The 13,525-nt window shown below is 40.9% G+C and overlaps 1 protein-coding gene across 1 annotated transcript; it reads right to left on the reverse strand.

Annotated features, from left to right (window-relative positions):
* Positions 1-818: 818 nt before the first annotated feature.
* On the reverse strand, positions 819-9,314 carry si:dkey-238o13.4 (uncharacterized protein LOC560780 homolog). The gene is made up of 6 exons (XM_059335643.1): positions 9,230-9,314; positions 8,181-8,288; positions 5,981-6,120; positions 5,657-5,753; positions 3,913-4,037; positions 819-1,904 (listed from the first exon to the last, which is right to left on the reverse strand). The coding sequence occupies exons 1-6, from the start codon at positions 9,312-9,314 to the stop codon at positions 1,728-1,730; spliced, it is 732 nt and encodes a 243-aa protein (XP_059191626.1). The 3' UTR covers positions 819-1,727.
* Positions 9,315-13,525: the final 4,211 nt, after the last annotated feature.

The raw sequence follows: 13,525 nt of genomic DNA on the forward strand, positions 1-13,525 counted from the left end.
ATAAGAACAGGGTTAGGCTTTAAGCAACACCACATCCAAACTTAGAGGTGCATCTCAATACATTAGAATATCATGGAAGAGTCCATTTCCAGTTGTTCAAGTCAAATGGCCCCAACCAAGTATTGAGTCATCTAGATGGACATGCTTTTGAGAGGCCAACATTAAACATACTTTTTTAAAATTGGTCTTTTTTAATATTACATTTTTTGAGGCACTTAATTTTAGGTCTTCATTAAATATAAGCCATACTCAGAAGAATTAGAAGAAATTAAATAAATTAAGATATGAAATGTTTCATTATGTGTGCAATTGATCTTTATAATGCATTATTTCATTTTTTAAATTTAATTACTGACATAAATAAACTTTTCTATGATATTCTAATTTATTGAGATGCACCTGTACATCAATGGGAGACTAGTCTCCTGGTTGAAGCCACCCCTTTAACATTACATTACTTCCTCAGTGAACAACATTTTTAAGAATCAGGAAATTCTTCTGGAGCACAGAGAGGTTGATTTTGGAGATAAAGTCAACACTGAAGATGTGATCCGAGCTGCCAGAAGAATTTCACAAGAACTTTTGCCTTTAGAGAGGAAATAATGCTTTGTATTAATATAACCTCATATCTGTAAAACACACAGAAAGTGTAGAACCACATAAATGACCTCCAGCTACACAAACGATCATATAAACGATTTCTAAGTTTTGTAAAGTTTTGTTACATTTTGTAGAAAATCATACCAGCTGTTCATGAGGACAGCCCGGTCCTCTCATGCGTGCTAATACAGAACAAAACAGGCATTCACTCATCAAAACAGTACTCAGGGTTCCTTTAATTAGAGATTTGTGGATACATATGATTGACAACCAAATACCCTCTTCTTTTTGGATCATTTAGTAAAATGCCAGTGAGGAATTTAAAATCCCTCCTTCCTGTGTCCTCAGTCTTCACCAGCTCATCTGATGGTTTGGCTGGAAGAGGTCTAGTTTTAGAAAAGGCATATTTAGCAGATCCATGGAGAATTGATGGCATTACATTGGCGATCAAGTCCTCCATTTATGTAGAAGACAGAACAGAACTGTGTGATAATATTTGCACAGAAGCAGCCAACAGTGACAATGTGAGTATTACAAATCTTGTGCTTTTTTTTATTTGTTTTTTACAGACATACAGGTGCATCTTAATATATTAGAATATCATAGAAAAGTCAATTTCCAGTAGTTCAAGTCAAATAGCCCCGACCAAGTATGGAGTGCATATAGACCGACTTACTTTTCACAGGCCAACATTTCCAAATTAAACTTACTTTTTAAAATTGGTCTTCTGTAATACTACATTTTTTTGAGACATTGAATTTTAGGTCTTCATTAAATGTAAGCCATAATCATTATAATTAGAATAAATTAAATAGATTAAGACATGAAATGTTTCATTCTGTGTGTATGATGTGTAAGATATTCTAATTTATTGAGATGCACCTGTATCACACAACAACACATGCAGAGAGAACAGCTGCTAAAAATCTAAAAACAAGCATCTGAATATACAGTATTAATTGAAACAACAGACATTTCACATAAAGTCGGGAATGGATGGAGTTCAGGGTTGTGGGAGAGGAAAACAAATGAACCAAAGACACTGTAAATGTTCAGTAAGAGCAGGAGCAGAAGAGGTGTAGATGTGCCTCTATGACGAGGCAGGGCTGGAGCGAGGGGTTCAAAGTCTAAAGGTTCCTCTCCAGAATGACAGTTTTAAGGTCTGCGGGGCAGCTGACGGGGAAGATGGTGTGGGAGGTGTTTCGTGTTTCCACGAGGGTGGCGACCGCCTCGCCCAGGTCCAGGTGGTTCAGGTAGCCAGGTCCCAAGCGCTCTGGAGTGCCGACACCTGTGTTGATCTTCACCTGGCAGGACCAATCAATAAAGAAAGACAAGGAATGAGAGGTGTGGGATGGAGAGAAACATAAAAAGGAAAGAATGAAGGATACAAATGATGAGGGACATCATTGGGTTGGGGAAGAAGAAAATTATATTTATCAGGTAATCTGATCAAAGGGTCAAAGAATAGGGTCAAAGAATAAATGCCCCAAAAACAGTGTTTTTACAGAAGGTTAAATGTGAACCAGGCAGTTGTTCTGTTTACGATGGTGAGTGTTAAAATGGACATGAAATGAGTTGCCTCTTACAAATAGGTTTAGCAACCCTGTAGTTTGATTAAAACCCGTCTGATTTTTCAGTTTGAGTTTCCTGCCACATCAAACTTATTTTTAGGGATCATGCCATCACAAATATGTGCAATTAACTTGGTGAATATAATTGGGTAGATAAGTTGTGTTTCCATTAGGTACTCTTCCCTCTAGTGAGCCGCTATGGGTGTGGCTTGGGAAAGAGGATCCACCCAAGATCCGCCCAACTTCATAGGTTAGCAGCTCAGGTAGCGGCTCAGAAAAGTACCTACCCGAGGCAGGTACTTTTCTGAGCCGCTACTAAACGGCGATTTTGCGTGTGCGTGATTCATTTGTAGACTGGTGCAAATTGGAAGCTGAGGGGTTAACATCTCCTGCTCTGCTGACTGCAGCTGGGAGAGGCCGCTGTGGGAGGACTGGGCCGCTTGTGCTTTGGGACGGCGCCTGCTACTCGTTAAGAAGAGTAGGAACGAGTCTCCAAAAGTCTCCAATAACACCAGAAAAAGTTGCTAGTTTATTGCTAGCCGCTTTTTGAAAAAGAGTCATTAAATATAGCGAGAAAGTCGCTAAATGGGCAACACTGCTTGCAGCGTCAGTCTGTTGTCAAATTTGAACTCCGTTTGTTAGCTGCTACAAAAGTACCTGTATGGGCACAAAATGTAATAAACCATAAGTTTCTACCCGTGATCTGTCATTGCTCTGAATACCTCCAATAAATAAATAAAAAACCTTCCAATACTGTGGAACAAACAGTGCAATATATTTATCCTATGTGCAATAACTCCCATTCTGTCCCTGTAAATATCCCAAACCTGCTGCTCCCGCTTTTTCTTCTCGTGTTTTTTATAGGTTTTTTATTTTATTTTATTTTTTTACTATATTATTGAATTCAGTTGCACTAAAATGAGAGCTGCTCTTTTAATTTCGCTGTAGGAACGGAAAGTTCCTGCTGCACTAATTTAAACAGGCACACTGATTCTTTCTAAGGTCATGTTGACATGTTTTCTAGGGCTGGGAAAAATTGATTCACATAAAGAGTACAACAAATAACACTGTGAGTGTAAGAGAGTGCAACTTTTTAAAAATATAATGCTGTGCACCTTTAAGTGCCTTTATTAGCTTTTTTAAAAAAAGTTTTAAATTAAGCTCATATTGCAGTTTAGTTGACTACTGTAACATAAGTAAAGAGTTCGTCAGAGTCTGAATATAATGCCCTTCTCTCTATTTTCTGGGTCATGAATCAGCCAACCATAATATTTTAATGCTGTACCAATTTATGTTGATAAATGATGGCCACTATATAGCTCATATCATCAGTAGTTATATTTGCCATGACTGAACAGATCAGGAAAGGGGAATAGGCGGTCTTTCTACTCTAACTGCAACTTTGATTCCAATAAATTTGGGAAAAATCCTGAAGTTGTATTTAACTTCAAATGCTGCCTGTAGCACACGAGGCTAATTACTTGTTCAATTATCTAGTAAAGGTCATGTTTAAAAAGGCTGGAATTCTTCTTTTAAAATCTATATAGGTGAAAGAACGGAATCTTGCCACTTGAAACCACAGATTACATTTTTTATAATCTTTATAATCTCGTACTGAATTGCAAAAATCTAAATGACCAGGTGTGAGGATATGAGACTATGGTCAGGGAGATATGTTATACCATATACATAACAGTGCTTTGTTAACTAAAACTTGCTACTTTTCTCATTAAAGTCTCACCTGGTTGAGTTTGCAGGGCACTTCAGGATACTCCTCCCGTAGAACCTGACAGAAAGCCAGGGTGCTGGCAGCTCCTACTGTCAGGAAGCCGGTACCAGGCATCAGTAACTTCTCACCTGCTCCTCCTGTGGCACAGAGCAGCTGATGGCTTCAAACTAGATAAACACACACTAGCAGTATCTTTTCCCCACAACACAAAACACTACTGGATTGTTCTTGTTTATTATAAATTAATCAAATTATTTTGTTATGAAGGTTTGTTTTTATGAAATTATTTTTATATAGTTTCTATAGTTTAGTTTTTTGATTCACTCTCCCTGCTCCATCAACCAGATCTCCAGCAGCTGCTCTCAGTGAAAAGGCTCTAGTAAGCTCAGGACTCTCAACAGATTGATAACGCTTTTGCCACATCACCTTTAAAATGTACAGTATGTCAAAAGAAAAAAAAAAGACACTTGTTTTGCCACCTTGGGTCATGTTTCTGCCGGACGTCAGTCCTACACACAGGTCTGTATGTGACTGACTGACTGACAAGATCGACGCATATCCGTTCTATTGTACAATCCACACTAGCCATGTTTCCATTAAAGTTGTATCGAATTTTGATGTGAAATTTTGAAACGTTGCATTAAAGAAAAAGTAAATTATGGCCGTTTCCATCAACAGGTTAGATTGAATAAACAAAGCTGTATAAACGTACTTTGGTCAGAAGATGGGAGTATAATGTATTGCTGTAGGCTAATCCATCAGTAAACAGCAGAAGAAGAGATTGAGCAAGAGAAAATATAATAAAAAAAGAGGTTGCTAATCGGACAACTTTGGCCACCAATGAGATAAAAGAACAATTACAAGTTGCCCAATTGAATCTAATTCCTGAAGACACATTTTATGTCAGCTCGTCTTGACCGGCAGAGCAGATACAGATGACCAGTCATGAGTTAAATGTTGACTATGTCAGAACTTATTCACAAAAACTGTTTCCATCTCCAATTTAGACTGATCAGACTTTGTTTGGGGGGCGGGGCTGCTTGTTGCTGCTCGTCTGCTGCTCGTCTGCTGTCCTCTTCTACATCTGCAACGTGCGGCTGTTTTCAAACACGTTGTCATTGGCCTCATAAGGACAGTGCTTTTACTTCAACCATTTCATTTCAAAGGTAATTATTAGGGCCAAAGCAACAAATTGTTGGTCTGTACGTGACTGACTGACTAAATGATCAGACTTTGTTTGGGGGGCAGGGCTGCTTGAGGCTGCTTGAGGCTGCTCGTCTGCTGTCCTTTTCAAGCACATTTAACCGCATGTTAATTGATACATCAAGGCTCCCAGTCTGTCTGTGAGCCTCACGCTCGGCTTTATGGTAAGAAATCAAACAGTGTTTGTATAAAATGATTGATTAATTGATTTTATATCCCCGCCCACTGTAGCGAGTGAGAGGAATCTGCATGTAGTGAAACAGGAGCACAAACAGACCGGGAGCCTTGATAAATGAACATAAATGGGGTTGATACATTTAATACACATGTACAGCAGATACTTATGTGATTTAAATAGCTGTCTGAGCAGAAAACGCTTCACTAAACACCACACTCTCAGTGGTGGTCAATCACATTGATTTAACGCGGCCAGCCATATAGTAGCAGCGGTTCAGGTCAGTTCTCTCAGTGTTTTCCACATTCTTCTAGACCACATTACACACATATGACAGAGGCTGTGCTGTTAGTAGAAATAAATGACAAAAGGAGTCACCTGTTATGAAGGTGTAGGTACAGTTGGAGTCGTCCCTTACCAAGGGGAAGAAGGCCTTCCATGATACAAATGTGCTGAACAGTAATGTTTCAATTACCTGCAGAGTTGATGGGAGATGAAATATGAATTAATCAGATAAGAAAACAACATCCAGACATGATGAAACAGGAGAACCAGGACATGCTTACTACAACTACGACTACTCTTACAACTATCATTACTGCCCCTAGTTACAAATATAAAAAGCAACAATATGTATATATAATTCAACATTTATTCAAAACCACTGGCAGTGTCAGGTAGCTGGTTTACGTGTGTGCTCACCCAGTGGAGCTCTTTGAGAGACTGGGTGTGTGGGGGTCCTCCTTGCCACCAACTGAAGCCCAGAGAGGAGACAATGTCCGTCACCTTCCCCACCGCCTTCAACAGGGCCTGTTTCGCCTGCTCTGCCCCCTCCTCGGATCCTGGGACAGAAAGAAGAATTCAACAGAGGAAAGACTTCCAGGTGGAGGTCCAGCTGAGACTGTCTTTCAGGGGAACAACATTTTAGAACAATTTGTTGGACTATGGTTAGACTAATATTGAGTTTTAAAGGCTGATATCGATTGTTTTTGCTTGAAAATGCAATATTTTCTAATGGGATTCCAGATTGTGATTCATAAAAATTCTCGTGACCCCTTGACCTCACTGTTTCCCATTGACATAGACTTTAGTCAAGTTATGGTAGGTTTATTCAAACAGAAATGGCTGAATTTTCATAAACTTCTTTGGATAGTCATGGTCCCCAAAGGATGAACCGAGTGCCTTGTATGTCCTTCCGGCGCTACAGTGACACAAAAATGATTAATAAATAATCAAAATTTCCCCTTTCAGACCATCATTTAAGTATGTTGGCATGTTCATTATTGCCATGGAACATATCAACACACAATAACGCTTTAGATGAACAACCCAGGATAAAACATTGTTGAAGATAGCATGATTATATTGTTGAACTGACGAAATGAAAGCAGTCATCAAATATTTTAATTTAGCGGCTTAGGAAAGTACAAAAGTTACATATATATATGAAAATACTCAAGTAAAATACAAGTACCTCAAAATTGTACCTAAATACAGTACTTGAGTAAATGTACTTAGTGACAGATGGTGGCTCCACCACTTTGATTCAGACTGAAGTTCTTTAACTAATATTGTGAGTCCCCTGTCTTTCAATCTCGCACCATCACTAAGTCATGTTCTCATTCATCCAGTGGAATATCTCTGTATCTATTAGACAAATTGCCACGACATGCAACAAGCATTAATGGTTGCTAGACAATGAGTCCTACGGACTGTCTATAACATCTGCATCACCAGCAGGTTTACACTTTTGGCTCAGAGTAAAATATCTCAACAACAACTTGAATGGATTTGCATGGAATGTGATACAAAAAAGATTTTAAAAAAGAAGGTAATACTCTCATAATTTAAGTTTTCTTTAAGCAGCACCACCAGGTCCAAATTGGCACATTTGGTCACGTTTATAAACAAATACCTGAAAACAATTATTAACCTTCCCACCAGCCTCAGCTGATGATTATGCTTGTTTTTACAGTAGTAATGTACTGTATAGAAAAATAGTAAGATCATCTTTTTATTTTTGTACATTTTGACACATCAAATGTATATTAGTGTGATGAGCTTTGCAGCATCGCTGGGATGGTAGAGAGTCTTTTCAATGCTGCAATGACAACAGTATGTTGCCATATCCATTACAATCTCCTACGCGGGCAGTTAGAAAATTTAAAGCCAAAAGTACGTAGAGCAAAACATTTCACTGTATACAAATGAGATTATGTCTATATCTATTAGAGCAGACCTGGGCATTAGGCAGCCCGGGGGCCACATCAGGCCACCACGGTGCTTTTATTTTGAAGGTGATGTATGTATGTGCATGCATGCATGCATTTGCACCTGCACAGAAACACTGCGTTACCTTGTTACCTTATCAAAAACACTTATTGCTTTTTGCATAAAGTTAATAAAGTGCTGATTTACTGCTGAACATACATGTTCTCTAGTGTTTTTGTGGTATGAATGTATGCTGTGTTTAAAATAAATGGAAAAGTGAGATAATGATTGGAGTTTTTACTATTTTTTACTGCTATATTTGAGTTACTCCACATTAAAATAGTCTTTTCATAACATGTATTCTTACCAGTAGTAGCTCAAAACCAGATAACTTACTGCATTTCATGAAGCAATGAAATTGATACTGAGCGGAATTTAGTTCAGAGTTTTGGTCCGGTCCTCCGCAACCTTCAAAGTTCTCATGTGGCCCCTTGAGAAATGAATTGCCCACCCCTGAATCAGAGTATAGCTTGAGAAGACACTAGAGCTTCAAATAGATGAAGGAGAGCAAAAAGTCCCCACCTCTCCACACACAGACATGGCTACACATGTGCTGGGTTCAGTGGATGGATGGATGGATGTATGACAAACACATATCCTGATAAATGAAAGGATGCATAATCTAACTTACCAACATTCCCCACTATAGTGGTGAGGTTATCCTTTGTCTTTGGGGAGACAAATGATTGGAGCCTCTCCAGCCGGCTGCTGTCCCTGGATATCACTGCAACTTTGAAACCTTCACACACACACACACACACACACACACACACACACACACAATTAATATATTGTGCAGACAGATAAACCCAGCAAATTTAACACATATACAGTAGTCTAATCCCTCTCACATGAAAATGAACATTCACTAATACATCAACATTGTCCAAATCTGTTTATCAAGGTCATCAGAGGGATAAACGTGACAGAGCAGCAGATGGTAACTTTATGTATGTAAATGCCAATGTAAATCCAACACCAGCAGACTATCATCACAGCACCATGCACTGTCTGCTCTCCTGGTTCCTGTAGAGCGCAGAGGCAGCAGAGCAGAATGAATAGGCCAAAAATCACTTTTGAGAAACAAACACTAAAGATGATGGATTGTTTCATCGAAATAACACTCAACCTCCTCCAACCACAACATTTAATTGTATTTAAAAAAGAAAAAAAAGAAGATGAGGGCGGTCTGAAAACAGAGCTCAGATCAATTAATGTATGAGACTTTGTTGACCAAACTACCTGCAGAAACATCCCAAATAGGCTATGACAAAAACTTTTAATCAAAAGTTAATGTTTGACAATCCATCCGGCTCATTGCACAGCCAAAACCTGATTACTGGATCTGTCAGAGTAGCGCTTGGAGCTAAAGCGAAAATGTACAATTTACGCACGCAAACGCACCATCAACATCAGATTGATAGTCATTTACCAATTTAAAGCAGGGAAATGCTCACAAAGCACTCGTTAAATATATACTCTGCAGGACATAATGAAGGAATTCCCTCTGCGTAAAATTCGCGACACAATCACCTGTGCGTAAAATTGTCTCCAAATTAATTTGGACGCCAGTACACCAATCAGCTTCGAGAAATATATTAATAATGTTACTGGTAAACATAATTTTAGCTGTAGAGAAGGGTTTTCTGAACGTTTCCAAGTGGCCCCTGGGAAGCTTACCTTTGTCAAGCAGTGCTTTAACTATTCCAGAGCCCACTGTGCCCGCTCCTCCGAGAGCTAACACAACCCTGTCCGAGTTTGACATGCTGGCTGCAGCTGCTCAGGCCTGTTGGAGGATGGAGGATGACTCTCGGGTGCGCTGGAAGTGAAGCTGCTGACTTGTGCAGAGCATCTTGGATGCTTTAAACTAAACTCAGGGGCCACGGGTCCGCCCTTCTACCAGTGTCACTGAAGCCACGCCTGCGGATCAAAAGAGGCTCCCCACTGTCTTCACCCCGCGACAGTTTGTATGTGTGTATGTGTGTTTACTTACTTATTCTTATTTTGTCCAGGCCAGTGGGGCGCTTAAAAAATGAAATGCTGCCATCTAGTGAAAGGGTAATGCCTCTAGGGTAATGCCTTTTCGACAGTATATAGTAGTGTAGCAGATTAAAAAAATATGTACTAAACTGAACTTTTGAGTTAACCTAATGGAGCTCATAAATTTTTTTTTATTTTTACAACTGAGCAAACGGCATCTTAAATAAACTAATGTTGCAGAGCGTGCATGTTTCAGCTACAACTATTACCACTACAAATTTTCTACAATAACTTGACTGTTAAGTATGCGATAATGAGTCTCAAAATGCCTCTTAAAAGTGCCTGAATTCAGATGTATAGGGTTTACTGAGCCTTAAAGAGTATTTCCTTGTTGATATTTTTCTATCTGGCATAAAAATAGACAGAAATGCATCTAAATTTACCATTAAGGTTGAAATTAATTTGTTGAATTGAATTTAAGTTGAACTTTTGAGTCAACATAATGGACAAAGCGCCCAAAAAGTATCATACATTTTTTTTATTACTATTTTATTTTTTACAGCTGAGCAAATGGCATCTTACATAACCCAATGTTTCTGAGTGTGCATGTTTCAGCTACAAGTATTACCACTACAAATCTTCTATAATAACTAGATTTTCCCACGTAAAGTTTGCAACAATGAGCCCCACAATGCCTCTTAGCAAGTTTCTGAATTCAGATGTATAGGCTTTACTGTGCCTAAAACAGTATTCTCCTCTTATTTATTATTATTATTATTATTATTATTAATAATAATAATAATAATAATAATAATAATAATAATAATACATTAAATTTATATAGCGCTTTTAAAGGTACTCAAAGTCGCTTAACATGACAGGAAATTAGACACACACAAACACAAAATACAGAAGAAAACAACTAAACAGAGATGAGAGATTATGAGTTCAGGTATTGTAAGCTATTTTGAAAAGGTGGGTTTTGAGTTGGTTTTTTCAAGGCGTGGAGGGAGTCGGAATTGCGGATGTGAGTAGGGAGGGAGTTCCAGAGGGTTGGGGCAGCAGTGGGGAAGGCTCTGTCGCCAATGGTGTGGTGCTTGGTCATGGTGATGGGGGTCAGTAGGTTGGCGTCTGAAGATCTGAGGTTGCGGGTGGGGGAGTGACGTTGGAGCAGATCTGTAAGGTATGGGGGAGCAAGGTTATTGAGGGCTTTGTAGGTGATGAGCAGGATCTTAAAGTGGATTCTGTGCTGGATAGGGAGCCAGTGAAGGTGCTGAAGGATGGGCGTGATGTGGTCTCTGGAGCGGGAGTGGGTGAGCAAACGGGCAGCTGAATTTTGGACATATTGTAGTTTTTGAAGGTTGGTGGAGGGGAGGCCGTAGAAAATGCTGTTGCAATAGTCCAGTCTGGAGGTTATAAAAGCATGATTCAGTGTTTCGGCAGCGGAGGAGGACAGGATTGGGCGAAGACGTGAGATGTTGCGGAGGTGGAAGAAGGATGTTTTGGTGATGTTCTTGATGTGAGATTTGAAGGAGAGAGTTGGACCCATGGTGATGCCGAGATTTCGGACAGAGGGGGAGGGGGTGACTGTGTGTCCATCAATGTTCAGTGAAAAGTCCTGGGAAGAGGGGAGGCGGGATTTGGGGCCAATGACGATGATTTCTGATTTGTTGTAGTTTAGTTTGAGAAAGTTGCTGTTCATCCAGGTTTTTATGTCGGAGAAGCAGTTTCTGATGGTGAGCAGAGTGGCGGGAGTGATGGTTTTTCTGGAGAGGTAGAGTTGGGTATCGTCTGCATAGCAATGAAATTGTAGTCCATGGTGGCATATGATGTGACCGAGGGGTAGCATGTACAGGATGAATAGGAGGGGACCAAGCACCGAGCCTTGGGGGACACCATGTGTGACAGGGATGATGTGGGATTTGCAGTTATTGATGGAGATGTAGTGAAATCTGTCAGAGAGGTAGGATTTAAACCAGGAGAGTGCTGAGCCAGTGATACCAATGCATGATTGCAGACGACTGAGGAGGATGGAGTGGTCGATGGTATCAAAAGTGGCGCTGAGGTCGAGGAGGAGGAGAATGTTGAGGGAGCCGGAGTCAGAGGCGAGTAGGAGGTCTTTGGTGACTTTAAGTAGAGCGGTTTCGGTGCTGTGGTGGGTACGGAAGCCAGATTGGAATATTTCGTAGAGTTGATTGGAGTGGAGGTAGTGCTGGAGTTGAGCGGCAACAGAACATTCTAGAATTTTCGAAAGAAATGGGAGGTTTGAAATGGGTCTGAAATTGTCGGGGTTATCAGGGTCCAGGCCGGGCTTCTTGAGGATGGGTGTGATGGCAGCAAGCTTGAAACAGGAGGGAACAGTACCAGAGGTGAGGGAGGAGTTTATGATGTTGGTTATGAGTGGGGTGAGACAGGGGAGGCAAGCTTTGATGAGGATGGAGGGAATGGGGTCCAGGGGGCAGGTGGGGTGTTTAATGCTTGAGAAAATATTGGAGAGGTCAGATGCGGTTATGGATGAGAAGGAAGAAAGACAATGGTCTGTTAGTGAAGGAGGTGAAAGTTGTGGGTTGAGGCTGACGGAGGAGGAGGTGGCAAGCTGGCTGTGTATATTGTCAACTTTTGAGCGAAAGAATGATAGAAAGTTATTGCATTTTTCCGGGGTGAAGGAGTGTGAGATGTGGTCCATAGGTTTGAGGAGCTTGTTTATTGTAGAAAACAGAGTGCGGGGGTTGGAGGAGCCAGAGTGAATGATGCCGGAGTAGAAGGTGGAACGGGCTTCGTTTAGTGCTGACTTGTATAGGTGGATATGGTCTTTGTAGGCTTGGTAGTGTACAGTGAGTCCAGTTTTCTTGTGTAGGCGTTCCAGTTTTCTGCGCTGTTTCTTTAGTTGGTGAAGTTCGGGAGTGTACCAGGGGGCAGAGTGAGTGAATGAGACATTTTTTGTTTTTATGGGAGCAAGCTGGTTGAGGCAAGTGGACAGAGTGTGGTTGTACAGGTTGACGAGGTCTATTGAAGTTGGGTTTTCAGGGAGGGTGGAGTCAGCTATGGTGTTGGATATGCATGTGGAGAGGGTGGTTGGACAGAGAGACTTGAGGTTGCGAAAGGTTATAATACGGTTTTGTTTGGGTTGGGGGCTGGGAATGTTGATGTCCATGATGACAGTCAGGTGGTCGGAGATGGTGAGGTCAGTGTGTGTGAGGTTGTCAATTTTGAGGCCAGTGGAACAAACCAGGTCCAGAATGTGCCCACGGCGGTGGGTGGGGAAATTTACATGTTGGGTGAGGTTGAAGCAGTTGAGAATGTCCAGAAAGTCTGTTGTACTTTTACAGTCAGGGGAGTCAATGTGGATATTAAAGTCACCTAGGAGTAGGATGGATGGGGAGACTGAAGACAGTTGTGTGAAGAATTCTGAGAAATCTGACAGAAAGTTTGGGTTGGGTTTGGGTGGATGGTAGATGATAGCAATGATGAGGGGTTTTGGGCCGGGGAGTTTAAATGCCAGATGTTCAAAAGATGGTGCAGCAGTGATGGAGAGTGGCCGAGGGTTGAGGTCTTGGCGGTGTATGGCTGCAATTCCTCCTCCACGGCCCTTAGAGCGAGGGTTGTCCATGTATGAATATCCAGTAGGTGTGGTTTGGTTGAGTGTGAAATATTCCAAGGGTTTCAGGTTTCGGTCAGACAGAGGAAGTCCAGTTGTTTGTCAGTGATGAATTCATTTAAGATGAGGCTTTTATTGTTGAGGGATCTTGTGTTGAACAGGGCTATTTTCAGAGGCTTTTGTTTTGAAGTTTGCATGGAGGAAGTTGCTACCGGGCGAAGGTTGAAGGCATTCATGTGGTGGTTCTCCTGATGACGTGGTGAGTTGTTGTGGTGACGGAATGCGGAAGTGCGGGAGCTGTAGTCGGTCAAGAGAGATGGGATACTGTTTGCTGCAGTGGAGTTGTAAATAAACTTGCGATGGGAGCCTCTATGGATGTAGTGGCGGCGTCGTAGAAG

The sequence above is a fragment of the Centropristis striata genome, chromosome 6 (genome assembly GCF_030273125.1).
Source record: "Centropristis striata isolate RG_2023a ecotype Rhode Island chromosome 6, C.striata_1.0, whole genome shotgun sequence".
NCBI classification, from domain to species: domain Eukaryota; kingdom Metazoa; phylum Chordata; class Actinopteri; order Perciformes; family Serranidae; genus Centropristis; species Centropristis striata.